This window comes from Tetrao urogallus (genome assembly GCF_951394365.1).
Source record: "Tetrao urogallus genome assembly, chromosome: 1".
NCBI lineage: Eukaryota > Metazoa > Chordata > Aves > Galliformes > Phasianidae > Tetrao > Tetrao urogallus.
The window spans coordinates 57,878,779-57,899,155 of record NC_136813.1 but is presented as its reverse complement, the minus strand read 5'-3'; the positions used below and the strand labels follow the sequence as shown (position 1 = coordinate 57,899,155).

At 37.7% G+C, this 20,377-nt stretch overlaps 1 protein-coding gene across 2 annotated transcripts in view; it reads right to left on the bottom strand.

Moving 5' to 3' along the window:
* Positions 1-767: 767 nt before the first annotated feature.
* Positions 768-20,377, bottom strand: part of ATP11A (ATPase phospholipid transporting 11A) — a gene marked incomplete at both ends in the record, with an annotated part of 117,595 nt that continues 97,985 nt past the window's right edge. The window contains 9 exons of one of the 2 annotated variants that reach the window (XM_079543824.1): positions 768-1,025; positions 7,778-7,943; positions 8,682-8,785; positions 9,112-9,177; positions 14,060-14,195; positions 16,009-16,136; positions 18,470-18,529; positions 19,516-19,661; positions 19,889-19,991. In XM_079543824.1, coding sequence (XP_079399950.1) covers positions 768-1,025; positions 7,778-7,943; positions 8,682-8,785; positions 9,112-9,177; positions 14,060-14,195; positions 16,009-16,136; positions 18,470-18,529; positions 19,516-19,661; positions 19,889-19,991 — 1,167 coding nt within the window. Of the gene's footprint in view, positions 1,026-5,731; positions 5,810-7,777; positions 7,944-8,681; positions 8,786-9,111; positions 9,178-14,059; positions 14,196-16,008; positions 16,137-18,469; positions 18,530-19,515; positions 19,662-19,888; positions 19,992-20,377 lie in introns of those variants that run through there. The other variant, XM_079543825.1, reaches the window with a different exon arrangement.

The following is a 20,377-nucleotide window of genomic DNA, read 5'->3' as shown; positions in this document are numbered from 1 at the left end:
AACACTGCGTACCTGCATCCTTGATGAATTCACGAAGACACTGGAGGCAAAATCCTTACATTCAATTTTTCTGTAGATATCGACACTGATGATACCTACTGAACAGCCAACTTGACTTCATATAGAGTGCACGTACTCTACACAAGGATCATTTTGCCTGTTTTTCTACAGGGGAGTACTAACTGAAAACCATACGAGGCCCTGATTTGGCCACTTACAAGGAAGTGAACATTAGAGAGTGTTTCTTGAAAGCAGATTTGCACAGAGGAAACACCAGTTTGTTCTACAGAAAAAGCAAAGAAAGAAAAAGGATAGAGGAAAATCAGAAACAGCACTTAGTAATATGCTTTAGGAAACTTTCATCGGAGATAACTGAGGTCATCGCTTCTGGCTGAAAATTAAAACTGCTGATCTCAGAATGCAGGTCACTGACTGAAACTATACACTTCAAGTAACAAAATGACTAAAGAGGACAGAAACAATAAATGCACAAGAATCTTGACACAGGAAGATGAGTAAATTTTAGTGCTACCAGTCTCACAGTACCAGACTGTGCAGATTGTTCATTGCCCCAGTAGTTCAAAACATAGAAAGGAGGCCTATCGGCCTGGAAGGTTTCATACTTCTAGCTCTTGATCCTGTTTGTCTGAGCAATACCTCAGACAGCAAAAGCCACATATAGTTTGATATACTTCTGTGACATGTTTGTTTCCTAAAAAAAGAAATAAACAAAGGTACAGTTTTTAAAGGCTTGAATTGGTGTTCTGTCATACAGACGTTTCCAAACCTGACCCACTGTAGCGGTAGCCTGCACTGGAACGACAATGCTTATTTGAGTAGCCAAAGACAGATGGAAGCACTGAATAATCAATGCCTCTCCAGTGCGTAAACATTGTTTTTTTAGAACGAGAATGAGACCTTCTTGCTGGGGAATTGCTGCAGTCATTGCTCCTGTATCTTGGGCTTTTGAGGCAGGCAAGAGGTGTGAATTCCGAGATGTGGTCCCGACAGTGCCTTGATGCATTCTGTTGAGAAAAAGAAAAACAAGTAAATAGGTGATTTCAGAGATAAAAGCCTAATCTTGCATGCTGTGTCTGCCTTCCATTAAATCGCCACTTTGGCTATTTGCTTCATGTGAAGGTAAAATCCCTCTTTGAACATGACTGGTTGTATATGAAGAACTAAAGAATTAGGTGCAATTTTACTTATAATCTCTAAGCCTGATAATGGGTTCTCTAGAGAAGAGATGAAGAAACAGAGGACTGCTTTCAAGTTGATTTTTGTGTTGTTCTTTTTGTTAATCTAGTTTTATAATTCACCATGCAATCTCTTTTTGTACCTCTTTTTATCTCAGAACTTTTTTTAGTCAGGTATTCTTAGGGGGAATTTGGAGGCAGAACAGACTCAACTACTTTGCCCTGTACTTCCAAAGAGAAGGAATTCTTTACAGTTGGTTTGAGCCAATAGACAAAATTTCCAGAGGTTTTTAGTGCATTTGTTTTGTACTTCTAAGCAATGCCAGGCTTTGGAACTGCTCAGGTTTATATGTAGCATAAAGTACCTGTAGGCAATCATAACAGCAGGTTTATCTTAGTCTAATTGTCCATTAATGTTTATCTATACCACGCAATCATCCCACGCGTGGCAGAATTGGCACCCCTACTCAGGAAGTACTCAGGACCATGCTATTACCATGGTACATGACAAGACCCTGAAATGAGTGAACAGACTAGAAGAAAGGCAGCACAGCACTTCCCCCAGTGAGATTATCTTATCTCCTCATGAAATGTACTTTTAATTTCCAGACATAGGGCTATGTGGGTTATATGACCATGTTTAAGATACTAATGCATTCTAACCATGATTTGGACAAGCATTATCAATGATTCTCTCCATAAGTACTATTTAAGCCAATTAATATTCTAGTCTTGATCATGGATTTCCTCCTTCCCTGTTAACATTAACACAGTAATAAGAGGGACAAAATCCCAAAATAATAACATAGCTTACAGAAGTTTGCCTACTTTCAATGCCAATCACAAGCTTGAACTGCTGTGCTAACATAACCAAAAGTATGTAGAAAGTTCCCTTAAAACAGTTTCTCTCGAAGAGAGTCAGTGAACTGTACCAAACTGCTCATTAGCAACAAAGCCTGTATTCTTTTACACACATATAGATCAAATACTAACATTAGTACAGAAAAATTTAGGGAAACAGATAACAGAGCGGCTAACTTTCTTTTGGAAATGTCAGTGGGCAGTGCAGTCCTACACTGTATAAGTTCTTTTACCTATTCCTCCAGCTACAAAGTGAAGATTTTAGTTACTCTTTCTAAAGATAAAACGGTATTTTTTCTACACATAAAACGTTGGGTTCCAATACGCCATGCCTGACACTACTCCAGAAAGCTGGGGCTTTCTACTGCTGATTGTTCAGCAGTCACTAAAGGCAGTAGATACTGGCAGATGCACAGCCCCAGACGCACAGCCCCTGACCCAGGGTCCTACTCACAAATAAATCAACTCCTTCTGTATGACAATCTCTGTTTTACTGTCTGCATTTGGTCTATGCATGTATCGAAAAACATGAGAGATAAGAGATAAATTGCTGATGTGTGAGACTTCTGACTTCATGTATTTGACACCGCAGCGTAATGCGAGCACACCCTGCTGTAATAACTGCTGCTCTTACAAAACAGATGTAAAACAACACCTATTTGTAACACCATGTATTAACTGGACTTTAATATGGGTATATCCACTCACACAGACACACTGTTCTCCTCAAATGACTAAGTGTCTGAGACAAAAAGAGCTTACCTGTGACATAGAACATCTTTTGCAACAACTAGGCTCTCCAAATAAAACATAATTATTTTGCATCAATATTGATGAAATACAGGAAAAACTCTGGAGGAAACAGTTGATTTGTAAATAGTACAGTTCACCAATAGAAATCCATCCAAACTGGCAACACGTACAGTACTGTTACCTAGCTTTGATCTAATTATGGCTCGAAGCTGAAAGAGTTCCTTCAAGAAGTGGCCCATCGCTGTTCACCAGTGCATTTAGGGCTGTTTTATGTCTCATACTCTTCTGCAATGATGAGGAAAAACAGTGAGACTTGCTGAACACAGGAGAGAAATATGAATGAATTGTACCATTTGGTACAGGTCTAACTATTGTAGCAGGGCCCTATATAGTGACAGATTTTCTGATAGATTTAAAAGGGAAAGGTTATCCAGAGTATAACAAAGTTTCTATTACTTGATCCTGAGGTCTAATTGTTTGAGCCATACTTTCACAATTCAATTTCAAACCGTTAAAAATACTTAATTACTCTCATTTAAAGTGTTTAAACTGTGGCATGACTAAGTATCATGGGCTCCCTGCTGACAATAAAGTATATTATTTATCAATAAAAGATCTCCCTTTGATATGATGCCATGTGGCTGCACATGGAGCAGTGCCCTGTAGGGCAGCCCCACTGGCCCAGTATTTCCTTAGGGACCTCTCTCCCAGCCAGTCCAGGCACTCCAAACTAAGGAGTGGATGTTCTGCTTCTTCCAAGAACTACTGGAGCACTGCACTATACAGAAGGTGATGGCGTCAATATTGATGAAGGCTTACAACCTAATCATTACCACCTGCTGAACAGGGGCAAGGCAGTTATTATGGTAACTTCTTGTATGGGATTCAAATATTTCAACAGCAGGATCATTTCTTTGTTTTCTATAGAAGAGGAGCCCAACACGTAACAAAGGCAACAGCTGGCTTCTTTAAGAGGCCCGTGCTGTTTTGTGTGCAACAGCAGCCAAGCCCAGTGAGGAAAACAGAAAGATGGTGAGTCCACAGAAAGGCTTCCCCAGGCAAAAGCAGGGTGGTGGGAGCAGCAAAGGGCAGAGATTCCACGCTGGGCCTGATGGGCTGATCTGATGACTGAAGTGAAAGCAAAGTATAAAAACCATCAATGAGAAGCAAAAGGAAAAAGAAAAATATTTCTTAAAAAGGGATGAAAACGTAGAAGTTATTTACAGCTCACAACCAAAAGGCATGGTATTTCAGCTAGAAATACTTGGGAGTACAGAAACATCGTCCATCGAAGTGACAATTTAAAATGAAAAGAAAATAATTCAAAGCGAAGTTACATTTTCCGTAACAAAACTGCTTAGCTTCTCTTCTCAATGAGAGAATTAAGAAAAAAGAAATATCATCAATTAATATAAGCTGGATATTAAAAAAGCCCTATTGCATCTTCAAAGGTAAGGCTGAAAGAAACATTACAGCAGCATATTTTCCAGTTGAAGAAAAAAATTCAGCTTGTTTCATTGAGCCAAATACTCACTGCAACTAAGTGTGACAGACACGAGCAAGTTGTGATTTAAATTACCAAAGACAACCGATTCCTCCAAAGCTTTTGCAGAGTTAATGTTTCAGCACAAGAAAGTCAACAAGTTGTGTATATATGCACATATATACACACATACATATATGGACATATATGTATGCACATATACACGTATACATACATGAATGTATACCTGCATATATAAATGAAAAGATCTTTCCGAGAACCCAGAACTAGATTGGCAGTGTTTAAAAAACTTTGAATGACGACGATGGTAAGCAATGACCTACCACACTCTGGAGCGACACCCAAGTAATAGAATAGGTAAGAAAGACAAGAATTGCTTCAAAGGCTGTGTGCCATCTGATTGTCTGAGCAGAACTAAGTTAGTAACCTGCAAGGTGACTGCTAGCCCTGTGTTAGTCTTGCCAACTGTTCCAGAAGCCCTTTGTCGAAAAGGTTGTAGAGTTTATGGGAATGCAGTAAGTTTAAAAATAGTATTAGTTTCAAACTCACTTCAAACCAATCCAAAAGATCTTAAAAGCCAATTTTAGTCAAAATTTGCAATAGTGAAAACAACTTTGTGTATCTTCCCTGTGACTTCTACAATTATGGTCATTTTTATTGACTATAAGTTTTGAAGGAAGGAAGAAGATGGATTTTTCATCTTAATCTGTTAAAAATTAAGGACATAAAAACTGTAATGGAAACCAAACCAAGAGCCTCATAGTATGAAGTCAAAAGGAGCTTTCTTGCAGACTGCAGTGAAGCCAAGATTTATCTGCCTTTCTTCTACTTTTGTAAAATTATATCTCATAGACTTCTGAATCTTGAGCTATTTTCTTTTTAGGAAGAAGCACAGATTTGAAAATGCCTGCTAGAAATAACTTAGTACAAAAAAGTTGCATTTTCAGCAGAGTGGATATTTTAATAAATTTGAAAGACTTCTTAAAGGGCTTCCAGTACCAGCTTTTCCATACCAAAGTAGGATATCAGCATATTCAGAATTATTGCTCTATGTGGCAACTATCCTCTTGGTGATTTACAATGCAAGCAAGACATGCATTCGCCGAGAGAAACACAAAAAACACAAAATGGGGTCTAAGAATCTTAGATTCTTGAGTCTACATTTTGTAGAATTCAGTAACAACGTGACAAAAATGATGGTGATAGTGACAGATTATGACAATGACTCATAGAATCCTCATGATAAATAAACAGAAATAGGAAAAATTTACAAGTATTTTGCAAAGTACAGTTGATGTGAATCAGAAATGGAGATAATGAGTACAGTAAATAACTTCTGATGACAAACTTTTTACTGTCCTTCGAATGAAATGGCCAAGCATGCAGAAAGGCAGAAAAAAAGTCACCTTTTGTTCCATTAGAAACTTAGACTGCTTGAAGTCTGAGAAAGCATAAAGATGGTGGACTGCTCAACAGAAAGGCACTGATGTTTAGTCTGATTTTCCCAGGAGATTGTAGGAGGTAACCGTGCACATCATTTATATTTAAAGCAAGGCAGCAGTTATTTAGACAAAGCAGATTGGAAGACAGGAGGAAAACAAAGAGAGGGAAGAAGAAACACAATGGATATATCTGGTTAAAAGTCAAAGATCTTGTTCTAAATATTAAAAAAAGAATATTGCCAGTGTTAGCCCAAAGTTTGCCTTGAAATCGATTCATTTTCCAGCACTAACATATGATGTTGGTGAAATTCCTTTATTTAGGGCTGTGTATTTGCATTAACCCAGCCTCATTCTCTCTCGTTAGACTTCAATTAAGCATGCAGAACCTACACCAAAACCAACTTCTTCCACAAATAGCATATATGACAGAGAGATCTGTTAAAGATATTGAAATAGAGAAATGCTAAATGCTGATCTGCCTAGAAATACTTCTTTGCTTTCTGCTTTCTTTCCCGCCCTCCTGAGGTGAGGCATTTTTACACCAAGATATATTCAAGGAATAGAAAACAATGGCAAGTGGGTTTACTTTTCAGGTGTAAGAAGAATTTTTTTACCTTTGTCAGAAGGGAAATTTTACAGTCCTTGGAAATTCCTTTATTCATTACCTCTTAACACAAAGTATCTTCTCCAATAAACATTAAATGTCATCTGATCCCTACACATATACTCACTAATAACTCATTAGTTTAACCTAATGATGGCAGCTGATGTGCTGAAAAGAGTGAGGGCAATAACATTAACTATCAGGTTCAAAACTTCTACTGTTCTTCACCTTCTAACATATGTAACATATGAATATTTATTGGAGTCAAAAATACACCCAAGATCTTTGGTTGGGATTGGTCTGATGCCCATAGAATAACACCACGTTTACCCCAGAAGTTGGCTTCTCTATAAGTCACAGTAAAGCAAGCTTGCATTTACACAACAATTTCTGCTTTTGGGTTTGGAAGAAAGGTTACAATAGATTTAAAAATACTTTTCTCATTGGCACAGCAAAGCACACGTATATAGAAATAATGAATCAAACAGATAAAATGTAAGTTGATATATAAAAGAGGAAAAAATGTTTAATAAAGTAGGTTTTAATACACTTGTTTGTTTTGTAACAGGCCCTGCTTCAGTATTAAATAGTTTGTAAGATTCTACAGATAATGTAACATGAATGTTGGCATGAATTCATGACATATTCCCTATCAACATACTATATATTTATCACGTTTATTTTAAGTGTACGAATTACAGGTTTATTCAACAACAAACACATATGTAGTTGTAGAGTTTGTTGGTATAGAACTTTAACTGCTTGTGCAAACCCTACTTTAAAGGGATCTTCAACATTATGGCTTGCTCCCTTCCTACAGGTTCTGAACATAGCTTATTTTAGCTGCATTTTAGAAAATAGATAAAGCATTTTAGATAACTACATTCAGTTTGCACAATAAATGCTAAAACGCCTGTATTAGAGTTTCCTTAACGAAGTAAAATGACTACAGATGTATTTCCTTGCTTTAAAATATAATTACCTCAACTCAGAGGTGTGGGCAGTACCTGTGAATATAACTTCATGACAGCAGGAATAACTGCTGTACAGGCTGATATAAGCGTCCCTTGTCTATGCTCACTGAGATCCCAAGCTCCTTACTCATTTCCTCAAATCGAGAATCATGTTGAACCATATAGCTATCTCCCACCATCCTTATCAACTGATTTCCCACTGGCTGCTGATATTGGAATGTATCAATCACCAAAAGTATTCAATTCAAGTATTTACCACCCTATAAATGGTACGCAGCTTCTTTCAGCATGCTGGCTGGTGAAAGAAGTGGCTGGTATACAAAACCAATGATATACACAGAGATGGGGAACCTCTATTCAAATCTTATCTCTAAACTTGAGAGAGGTCTAATTATTAGAAACTTGTGACATCAAAAACTAATTACACGGAAAAATATTTTTACCTGGATTCTTTCTGTTGCTGTAGGCCACAACTGTCTGCATAAGACCTTCTTGAGAACATCTGGAAGAAGGCTAACAGTTATGAGCAGAATTATACCCAGCCATGCAGGACCACTAGACAGCATTTGCATGAACACATAATACATCCTCTGATAATTGAGAAAAGGCCTGGCAAGAAAAAAAGTTAGATATTACACTTCAGTACACATTAGACAGAAAAGACTGACACTGTTAAACATAGAAGTTACAAAAATGATAAAATACTGAAGGTTTAACTTCCCAGTTTGTTGGGATTTATCCATGCCAGTATTCCCAAAAGGACATCTAAACATTCACAGACTACAGAGTTGCTTCCCTCTTGCCTGTCAGGGTGTAGGAAATATCAGGCTGTCCTCTCTCCCAAGCTGCCTCTCCCTTGCAAAGATAAAAAAAAGTCTGATCTCATACACAGGACTCCTGATGGTCTGCACAACTTCGGTGTGAGTTCCACTCCCTGGCTCTAACATAGACTGCTACAGCTACCTCCCTCCAAGACAAGCTGCTATGCAGGTGGCTAATCCCCAGGCAACACAGACCTGACCTACTCTGTGAAACTGTACCTCAGATAGACAGCCTCAGCTACATGAACAAACCCTTGTACTATTTTTGATGGAGACAGTTTTACTGGCAGTCTGAGGTCTGACATTCTTCTCCTCATACTGTAATATTTTTAAAAGCTTTACAGTGAAAGAAGAGCTGAGCATTCTGTAATTATGATTACTGACGCATTTAAAATGTGACTGCAATTGAAAGTTCTGCAATATATAAAAGCTAAATTGAGTTATTTGTGGGGAAAAACATGAAATGTATGACATGTTTATGTTTCTGAAATAACATTTGCAATGCAATTTATATTAGCATTCATACCAAATAATTCCTCCCCAGAGCAGAGAAAAGACAATGTAGAATAGCAGTGATCCCCAGATCATGAAGTGATTTATCCACGTCCAATAGTGTGTATCTAGTGCAAGCTGAAAAGAGCAATACATTATATTGCGTTACTACTATTTACAAGCAACAGAATATTAAAAAAAAAAATAGTAAAAGTGAAACTAAAATGACAACTTTTGAAAAAAAGGTAAGAATTCTACACAGAACCAGCTGGAAAAAGTTTGTTTTTATTTATTTATTTTTTTTCTTAAATTTTGGGCGCAGTTAAGAAGCTGTAGATTGCAAAAACTGTATTTAAACTAATATCCTACAATGTATGGTTGTAGACAGAAAGTGGTATTAGCAAGCAGCAATGAGAAAACAAGCTCTAAGAAAGTTTCAGTGGATAAAACACAGCATATCTTACCTTCAGTGTAACCGTAAATACAAGCACAGTGAACACCAGTGTTCCAAAGGTCCAGTTTCCAAACATCTAAAAAAAAATGGTCCAAGGCAGTTATAACAGGTAATATCTTCCATTGCTTCATGAATTGTCCAGAATAAACTGGACAAAAGAAATAAAAAGAATAAACAGAATTGTCCAGAATTGTCCAGTCTTAAAGCTATGTCTTACCATTACAAAGATACCAGGAATTGACAATTAAGCAACACTGAATTCTTAGATGATCTATCCACTGAAAATTTTTCTGTTTTCTTGCCCTTGTGTATACATATACTACACATTGTATGGGATTTGCCCAAATGTGCTGAAAGAGCCGGCCCACGTGATTGCAAGGCTACTGTTCATCATCCACGAAAAATCCCTGTGACAGGGGGAGGCAAATGAATACTGGATAAAGGCCCCAAAGCCCATCTTTAACAAGAGGGCAAGGAGAGAACCTGGGACATTATATGCTTGTCGGGATCGCCTTGATCCCTGTAAAGATAATGTACTGTTAGATTCCATCCCATGTATGTAAAGTACAAATATAAAAATATATTTAAAAAAAAAAAAAATCGTGAATATTCAGCATGATTTACCATGAACAAATCACACCTGATCAACCAGTTTGCTTTCTATGAAAAAATGACTGGGCAGGCAGTTGGTTGGAGAGCAGTAAGAGTGAAAGTCTGTGAGGCTGTATGAACAAAAAACTGGCTGGACAAGCAGACTCCAAAGAGATGTCAGTAGCAGTATGAAGTAACTGGAGGCTAGTTACTGGTGATGTTCTCCAGGAGTTGTCACAGACCAAAACTGTTTACCTCATGAACAGTCTGAGCAATGGAGCAGAACATACCCTCAACAAATTTTTAAATGATATCCAATTGAGAAGCAGCTGATAATCTGAAAGCAAGGATTCTATTGAGATGAACGTCAACTGTTTGGTGAAATGGGCTGACTAATCTCAAGAAGTTCAGCAAATGCAGGATTCTGCACCAGGAACAGAACAATTCTATGCACCAATGCATACTGGGGCCAACTGCCTAGAAAGCAATTTTACTGGAAAGGACTTAAGAGACTTAGTTGGGGTGAATAAGTTGAACCTGAGTTGAGTTTGCTGGTGTAAAGGCCAACCTCATAAAATATTAACAAGGATGCTATTAGCAGGTAAAGGGAAGTAATTCTGCCTGTCTACTCAGGACATAATTGTCCTAAGTAACAAGAAAAGTCCTGCTTAGGTATTAGGAGAAATGTTTTCAGCATGAAGGCAGAAAAAACATTAGAACAGCCTGCCCAGGAGGATTATGAAATCTCCATCCTGAGGGATATTCAAAACTTGAAAAAGAATGGACAAGACCTTCAGCAACTTGATTCTACTTAGTGCCTCATAAAGTAGAGAGCCAAACTGGATCACCTCTGGGTCCCTTCCCACCTACATTATTATATACGAGCTCACTTTACAACAGATGACAGGAGATCCATATGGCAAACAATCATACAAATGTCCTGCCTTGGGAAAAACTCTGAATGGACATCATAGCCAGCCATATGACAGAAATCTGCAGGAAACTTGGCTGAGATGATCTGATCCAGTGAGAACAAAAAATTGTTTAAAAAATAAACACATAGCTGACCTAAATATTCATTATCCTGAACAATCATTTAATTACTTCAAAATTTCTGAATGTGTAACCAAGTGTACAGAGCAGAAAACCTTCAGTATTTTGAACTGAGTTTTACTAAGTTATCTAACCAATGTTTTAGTGGGGTCATGTCCATGCTACATAATTATGTGCGCCCTAAAAATGTATGTGTAGCTAATACCAGGCAGGAATCTGTTTCAGGAAACTGAAATTACACCAACATTTACTGGATTTCCCTTGCAATGAAACTTTACAGTACTCTCATGCTGTATCTGGCATCTCTTGGAGTGCGTAGCGTCAGTCTAAGTTTCTGCACACTGAACAGATGTGTCCATATTTCCAGTAAAAGCTGGTAGATGAGGAAAATAACAGGAAAACCTTCCTTGTCTCTGTTCATCAGTCTACATGGGAAGCACTGCGCTACAACCTAACACCTCATCTATCCATGTTTTTGGCTAAGGAAATGAGGCCATAGCACAGAGATAGCAGATACCAACAATCTGCTAATTCGGCACAAAGGAAAAGTAAGCAGAGCAATATGGGAAAGAATGTGCCCCCAAAATGACAGAATTTTCAGCACTGAATATATCTCAAGATACTATTTGTCACTTCAGGTTCTCAATCATTCTTTTGTAAGTCTGTTTATTAATGTGCAGTTTATTAACAAATATTTTGTGCGCTCTGCTCCCAACCTATCCAAGATCCCCCCCTCCTTCTGCAATTGCATTTGGTGTATCTTCCACATTCCAGTTCATCACTCATTTCCCTTCCTGTTTTATTTTTTTCCCACTGTTAATCCCTTTAACACAGTTTTTCCTACCTATCTCTGAACCCAACTTAACAATTATATTTAAACCCATCTACACCAAACGATAAGATGAAAAAAAATCACAGCAAATATTTTTATATGAGTAAAACTAAGATGACATTCATAATTTGCAATCACTGCTACAGTGCCTTCTTTTCTTCCTTCTTTCTTTGTGCAGTTGGCCTCTGACTATATGGTTTTGCAACACCAGCAATGCCATATCCAAATTGGAACTTCATACAAAAAGTATCATCACAAAGTAATAAAGAGATAAATCTTTGGCATCTTAGTTTTGTTTACCAGGAAATAACTGAGGCACACATTTCTGGAGTCAATTTCAGTGATTGAAAGTATACTTTTCAGTATCCTAGCTATTCAGTATTTTAGCTTTTCAGTATTCTAGTATTCATTACTGTACAGAATGCAAACAATTTCAAACGCTTTTATTGAGAAACATTCTAGAGGAATGATGTTTGGAAGTAAACTGAGGAGTATTTAAATTTTACTGTGACACTGGGGGCAACTGAAGTAAAAGACATTAACTTTTTACTAGCTTTGCAAAAATGGTGTAATTCACTTTTGGAAGGAAAGAAGACTTAATTTTTTGTTGTTGTTGTTTCAGAAACCATTTTAACACTTTGGAATCTAACTTGAATCATCTGGTATCACTTATGATATTAAGTTCTTTTTATTCCCTTTCATATTTACTTCCATTGCCAGTTTCATAATAAGACATTATTGCAGTAAACATTTCAAATCTTGCAGTGTTGTACTGACATCTGCCAGACATGAGCACAATTTAAATACTTGGAAATAACCATCAACTAGCTTTCAAGTATGTACGAACTCACATTGCATCTCTGATTCTTACTGAACACTACAATTCTGGAGCCTTTAAATGTAAAACTACAACTGAAAATCTGTACACTTTATGCATACAAACAAGCATGCTGAACGATATCAAATTGTCTAATCCACTGTGACACTCAGGAGCCAGAAACTCTCATCAAGCAAATCATTTCACCATCAAATATGAACATGGGTATCTAATTCTAGACGCACACACTGAAAATTTGCAATTAAGTGTTGATGCTTCTTCACTGAGAAGAACTTGATTTAGTACACACAACAGAAATAGATTAAAATTCCAAAAACGAACTCTACCAGAGCATCTGGAATAAAAATCATTTACAAAATTCTGTACACATGAGAAGTCTAATTTTCAGGACTATAAATATGAACTGATACAGATTTGAACAACTAAGTGAACATAATGGGATCAAGAAAAGAAGTGCTGCAGGGTACAGCTATGCCTAATGGAAAGCCATCCAGTCCTTACAAGAGCTGTCTTCCTTAGCAGATGTTCTTCCACTCACTGACAAATGCCACAACGATGGTATTTTATGGAATTTGAATATTGCTTTCCAAGCAAATGTGTGTGTCATACATAAGCAACAAATTGTGCTGTTTATTTTCTCTTTCACTTTGAGGGTCTTTTCTAAAACTGTTCAAACATTTTATAGCATAAACTGCAATAAATTTTCTATAGCAGAGAGTCAGCAACAAAATATAGGCTACAGAAAAGTATAGAACAAAATAACAAAATGCAAGGAAGCAAAAAGCCTGCTTATTTTTGAAAGTTCTTGGCTCTTCACTACGTCTTGTATACTTTAATACACCTTGTACTCTACAGAATTTCTTTTACAAGTATTTTAAATACTTGTGAGGTAGTGATGAAAAGAGCATTTCTATTTAAGTAATACTGTGAAAGTTATAAGAAATAGTTAACTGCTCTTTAATTAACAGTTTAATTAAAGAACAGTGAAAGAAACGGATATCATGACAAATCCACAATAGTCTTACCATGTGAGTGTTGGTTGTCATTAGCTGAGGATAGGAAGAGAAGCAAGTAGCAAAAAGAAAAAAAAAAAAGCACACAAATAAAATAGACCAACATATCAATGGGTAAAATAAATAAAATGCAAAAAGGTTCCTAAAACTTGAATTCGTGTGACAGCAAAGCATATACAGAGAGATTATTTTAAATTGCCATTATGTAAAAATCAATTAAGATATTTAAAAGCTTGGTATACCTAAGTTCTTTTCTGATCATTCATAACTGCTCTACCAAGAGTTTTTCGATACACTAAACTCTACCAAGAGTTACTTTCGATACATTAATCAGATATTCATCAGATGCGTGTTAAGCACAGAACAAAAAGATGATTTCGTAAATTCTGAAGAAATTCTTCAACTTTGTAAGTTTTTTCCTAAGCTGCATCGAGTCCCATGCCTCCATTTACTGATATACAGAATGCCCATTAAATAATACAGATTTGGCTAAACAGGTAACCGATCATAATTCATAAAACAGCCATCATCTGGGAAATCTTAAAGAGAACGATTAAGACTGTGCATGATGACAGAACACACTTGATGTTAAAAAATTACCTGTTACTGACTGACCAAATCCAACACTAACCTGTCCATTGCTGGTCACAATTGTGTTGTCAAACAAGAAATAGGCACCAAAGAAAAATACCACAGCATCAAACACTCCTAGGAATGTCCAATAAATAAATGCACGCCAGCGCAACAAAGCATTCTTGGCAACATCTCTGTGTAAAACAAGATATATGCGTTTACATTAGAACGTTTTTAAAAGCTCACAGAAATGATAGCAAAATTGTTTTTCATTCAAAAACCTGTAAGAGATCTCATGAAAACCATCACCTCTCTATATGACAACTGCCTGTCACTCCATACCAAAGTCCTTCCTGAATATTTCCTCTTTATTTGTTTAACTCATCTTTTACTGAACCCTTTAAACTGTTGCCCGTAGTTTGCTTATTCCATCTGCACAGTAAACCCTCCTGGGCTACACCCATATACTTTCTTTTCTTTTTTTTTTTTTTTTTTTTTTAAACAGAAGGTATCATTTTTTTACAGGATCTGCTGTGCATATGACAATCCAGCCCGGATTGCTGGATTGCACTAGGGGTCTCTCGATTGCAGAATTGCACTAGAGGTCTCTGGAGACTCTGCTTCGTTTCCCATTGGGTACTTCTACACAGGATGTTGCAACAAAACAATATACTAATTTTATGTGGAACGTGCAAAAGAATGATTTTGCAATTAGGGTGAGCCTTCAGGTCAAATTGCATTTCTTAGATGTTTTCTCACGAAGATTACATGAACTGGGCAAAACTGTTCACTGCTGTTTATTTTGTTACTGCAGAAAAACTTAAATAGTTCAAATTAGTTCTTGCACACAGAAAGACTATATGTCAACTTGCCATTTACCATAAGACACATCAGAGCATACTTCTGATATATAAACAAATCAGTTACATGAAAACCCAGAATTACAGGCATCTCACATAGTAGCTAGCAATACTATTAACCAACCCATTCACTACATATGTTTAAAAACTGTATCTGATAACTAGATTAATTCATTTGCCACTGCACGTTAACCCAGTAGATTAGAAATATATGGTCCAAAACCATATATGGCTAACAGTAGCCTTATCGGGCCCAAACAACAGTGCTATGCCCAAAACAGCTTAGCATAGACTCTGTTAGATATCAAAAAACAGTGTTTTTGACCAAATAACCTGTTAATTAAAAAAAAAAAGAAAAAACTTCTGAATGACCATTTCTAAACAGAACATTTAAAATATAGAAGAGAAAAGAAAAATGGGGGGGTTTTGGTTTCATCAGTAGTATCGTGTGTTCCTCTTCTATTTCATGGCTAAACAGTGTCTACACACTGATCACCTTTTGGCCATGTATTACCTTCCTCCAGAAATGCTTGCACTTTGATTACCTATTGTTACCACTCTCTAAAATGTACTGGTTTTACAGCCATGAGAATAAAAAACTGGCAGTGTTTCTGGAAGATTTAGATAATTACATGCAGTTTATTGGCAGGGAGTGCATTTCAAGTGGCTAAGAATCTAAAACAGTCACAGTTTTAATGCCCAGAAGGGAGTAAACAATATGCAGAGGACTGTCTTGGACACAACACAGAATATAACCTATGATACACTAGTACTCAGTCTTCTTTCAGAATAATATAAAAATGTATATTTATTGTTATTATTATAAAAAAATCTACTCCTCATGGTTGGAGGAAATAAATAGAACCAAAATAAATCATAATTTGATTTACAAAACAATAATTTCTATTATACTCTCACTAATATAACAAATGAATGGAGTGACTTGCAGTATGTAAATATTCATGTTAAAATGCATGCATGTTGCAACAGTTTACATGCCATGTGTGTGTTTTTCAACACTTTCACTGCAGTGTGTGTGATGTTCAGTTGTGCCTCATGGTACAGAAATCCTGAAGATTTTGGTTATAACATCAAAAGATTCCACAACTGAACAGTCAAACTTCAAGGACTAATGTATTAAGTTTACCTGTACAGGGAAGGCTCTCTCTTGAGTGTGTCTGCACTGACATGTTGTTCCATTAGACTGTACAAGAGGATAGGAAGGGAAGTGAAGCTGATATTGTACAGTGTTAGATACGCAGTATCATACAAAGGCTGTCGGTGGAAAAGAACACAATGAGTTATAATTGTAAAACAATCCACAGCTCTGCACTTGATTTGAAATGCATGAGTCAACTTCTTCAGAAAACGTAAGTAAACCCCTTAACAAAGGAGGCAAATGCCCCATGACAGCTGCTTACTGATTTAAGACCTAACTGTGCCTTTGAACTCCATTCATCTGGAGGAAAAAAGATCAACTAAAAGAAGGGGGAAGTATTCCAGAGATTCTTCAGCTGCAGGTGACTGAAATGAGCTGCACAAAGAAATAGCCCAATATTATCGTTGTTTCTTCACCTCTCTGAACTATTTTTCCATGCATGGATTACCACTGTAACTAGAACTTGAACTTATTACATTAACATTACAGTCACAAGTCCATGGGACCGGATGGGCTTCATCCTAGGGTGCTGAGGGAGTTGGCGGGGGTGATCGCTAAGCCGCTCTCGGCTATCTACCAGCGCTCCTGGTTGACTGGAGAGGTTCCAGAGGATTGGAGGCTTGCTGATGTGACGCCTATCTACAAGAAGGGCCGTAAGGAGGATCCGGGGAACTACAGGCCTGTCAGCCTGACATCAGTGCCAGGGAAGGTCATGGAACAAATCCTCCTGGGAGAGATCACACAGGTTGTCCACGGGATCAGGCCCAGCCAGCACGGGTTCATGAAAGGCAGGTCGTGTTTCACCAACCTCATCTCCTTCTACGACTGGGTGACCAAACTGGTAGATGAGGGAAAGGCAGTTGATGTAGTCTACCTAGACTTCAGCAAAGCCTTTGACATGGTCTCACACAGTATCCTTCTGTGGAAACTGGCTGCCCATGGCTTGGACAGTTTTACCCTCCGTTGGATAAGGAACTGGCTGGAGGGCCGTGCTCAACGGGTGGTGGTCAATGGAGTGAAGTCCAGCTAGAGACCTGTTACAAGTGGTGTCCCCCAGGGGTCGGTACTGGGGCCCATCCTGTTTAATGTCTTCATTGACGACTTAGATGAAGGGATTGAGTGTACCCTGAGTAAGTTTGCAGATGACACCAAGTTGGGAGGTGGTGTCGATCTGCCTGAGGGCAGGGAGGCCCTGCAGAGGGATCTAGATAAGCTGGATCGCTGGGCTGAGATGAATGGGATGAGGTTTAACAAGGCCAAGTGTCGGGTTCTGCACTTTGGCCACAACAACCCCAGGCAGCGTTACAGGCTTGGGCATGAGTGGTTGGATGATTGTGAAGAGGAAAGGGACCTGGGGGTGTTGGTTGATGCTCGGCTGAACATGAGCCCACAGTGTGCCCAAGTGGCCAAGAGGGCCAACGGCATCCTGGCCTGCATTAGAAATAGTGTGGCCAGCAGGAGCAGGGAGGTGATCATCCCCCTGTACTCAGCACTGGTGAGGCCGCACCTCGAGTATTGTGTTCAGTTTTGGGCCCCTCACTACAAGAAAGACATTGAGGCCCTGGAGCATGTCCAGAGAAGGGCAACGAAACTGGTGAGGGGTCTGGAGCACAAGTCTGATGAGGAGCGGCTGAGGGAGCTGGGATTGTTCAGCCTGGAGAAGAGGAGGCTCAGGGGAGACCTCATTGCACTCTACAACTTCCTGAAGGGAGGTTGTGGTGCAAAAGGGTCTCGCCTCTTCTCCCAGGCAAATAGTAGGACCCGAGGAAATGGCAAGAAGTTATACCAGAGGAGGTTTAGGTTGGATATTAGGAGAAACTTTTTCTCTCAAAGGGTGGTCAGGCACTGCAATGGCTGCCCAGGGAGGTGGTGGAGTCGCCGTCCCTGGTAATGTTCAAGAGGCGTCTGGATGAGGAGCTACGAGAGATGGTTTAGTAGCTTGTGGCACTGATAGGAATGGGAGGGTGGTTGGACTGGATGATCTTGCAGGTCGTTTCCAACCTTGTGATTCTGTGATTCTGTGTGATTCTGTAACCCCTTATAAGGGCTCTTTAATTATGCAAAAGGTGGTCTTTTATGCTTAAAAATTGCTGTCATGTACCCCTTTTTGATTCAGAATTCTACTTTGTACTCAAGAACAGGAACTCTTACAACCTAATTTTCATCAACAAATGTTTTAATAGCAAACACTTGCAATGTCTTTGTGTTCTTGTCTTCTTTTTTTTTTTACTTTGAAAATACATTGTTTTTATGATTCTTCATCACATTAATTTCTGTAATTTCAACTGCCACTAAAAATCATACGAAGCAGAAGTAACACTCCTCTTCCTACAGTGTGCAAACTAACCTAAAAATTTTATCACCTGGACAGGCGCAGTTTCAAAGGCTCCCTTTGTTTAAAAAATGACAAAGAGAAAATTTGGCAGTGAGGAAAAAAAAAATAACTGACCTGTTGTGAAAACCCACAGAAGAACTGATATAAAAACTGAGGAAAAATGAAGCAGACATTCTGAAAAATAAAATGACATGGTTAGAAGTGAAATACAAGCACTAATACATACGCTGTTCAGTGTTAAAGCTACTCATATTACACTTTTATGACATTAGTTATAAATGCAGTAAACACTGCAGGAACAATAGAAAGAACTGCATACGTTATATATCAATGCCATCTCACCAGTAGTGCTGCTAAGAAAAAGACTTAAAATATTTTGACAGAAAATTTATAGGATTACAGTTTCAAAATTCAAGGGCAATGAATTCGTGATCCAGGAGCACAGCTCAGTTTAGAGAAGGGAAAACAAGATGCAGTCCACAGGAGAACACAAACTGTGATAAGGAAGGATATTTATCTTCTGCTTAGCAGTTTCCAGCAAGATAGTTTTTAAGACCCTAAGCTTTTAAGACCCTAAGCTGTGACCCTAAGCTTCATCTTTCCCTAGGTATACATATAGTCAAGCAATAAGATCTTGAATAATCCTCTGATAGTTACTTCCTATCATGTTCCACTGCTTACCGAAAGAACTTAGACTGGATTCCAACATTGAGACCTAATAAAACTGTCTAAAAAAGAGAATGCAAATTATAAATTTCCTCCACTCACGCTACTCCAATGAATTTAGAAATCAATATAAATTTAGTTCTACTAAGTTCTCAGGTACTACTTGCAACTTGATTTAAAAGGGCACTGTAGAGAAAATCCAGTTAATGAAGTTAGAAAGTTAATGAAAACATATAGAAGAGTCTGTCGGAATTTGTAAGAGTGAAAGGCAAATCTCACACTGAATCATACTGCAGATTACAGAATACACTTATACAAGATATTCCCCTTATGACCTGGTTAACAACAACAGTCCTATTTCAAATTTGCAGTTGGCAGTCAGGAAAATCTCTTTGTGGAATTATTGCTTTGTTTTGTACCAACTATACGTACATAGTTAGATATTGCCAATGGAATTTTTGAAATTGAGATAACTACAATAAGCATTTTCCTACCTTATAAAAGAAGTATTGCACAAGTTCAGATATTCTAACATAATAGAAATGCCCGTGAACAAGCAACATTTTTTTCAAATGTTTAAACTTAGGTATTGCATAGTCACTGTTTCTTGCTGCTTGACGACCTTCTTTGCCAATGATTCCTTTAAAAAAAAAAAAAAAAAAAAGAGATGGAGCTGTTTAATAATGGAAGAGCTACTTGAAAGATGCAATTATTTGAAAAACTGAAAAATAATGCTATAACATTGGTATTCTATGAGATCACTACTGTACCTCATAAAATCCCCCCCAGATTGCCTATAAAAACCAGAATCTGATTGGGATCACCTATTTTTAAGAAGTAAAGTTTTTTTCTGAAAAGCACACTTACCTATACCAACATGTGCTTCTAGAATCATACTGACATCATTGGCTCCATCACCAATTGCTAATGTGATAGGGTGCTCCTTTGATAGCTTAATCAATTTTACAATCTGGAAAAAAATTAGTGGTAAAAACTCTTGTCTACAATGGGCTGGTAATTTTGCATGTGTGTACGATTAAATAAAAATGACCAAAACAGCTATGTAAGAAGCTCTCTAAAGGACACAAAAGCACTATTATCTGATCCAACAACTAGGCATTAAGATCACAGGAGGGTCTTTGTATTAAAAATTTTTTCTACAAACATGAAAAAAAATTATTTGATAAAAATTAGTATACAATAGTCTGCAAGTACTTAGTTATCTAACATGTTATTCTATCTGAATTCTTCTTTTGTGGCTCCCCACTTATATTAAATTAGAAAATTAGTATCACTCCACAGTCATAAATAACCCAGGTTTTTGCAGCATCAACAGTTAGTAGACAATTGAAGGCC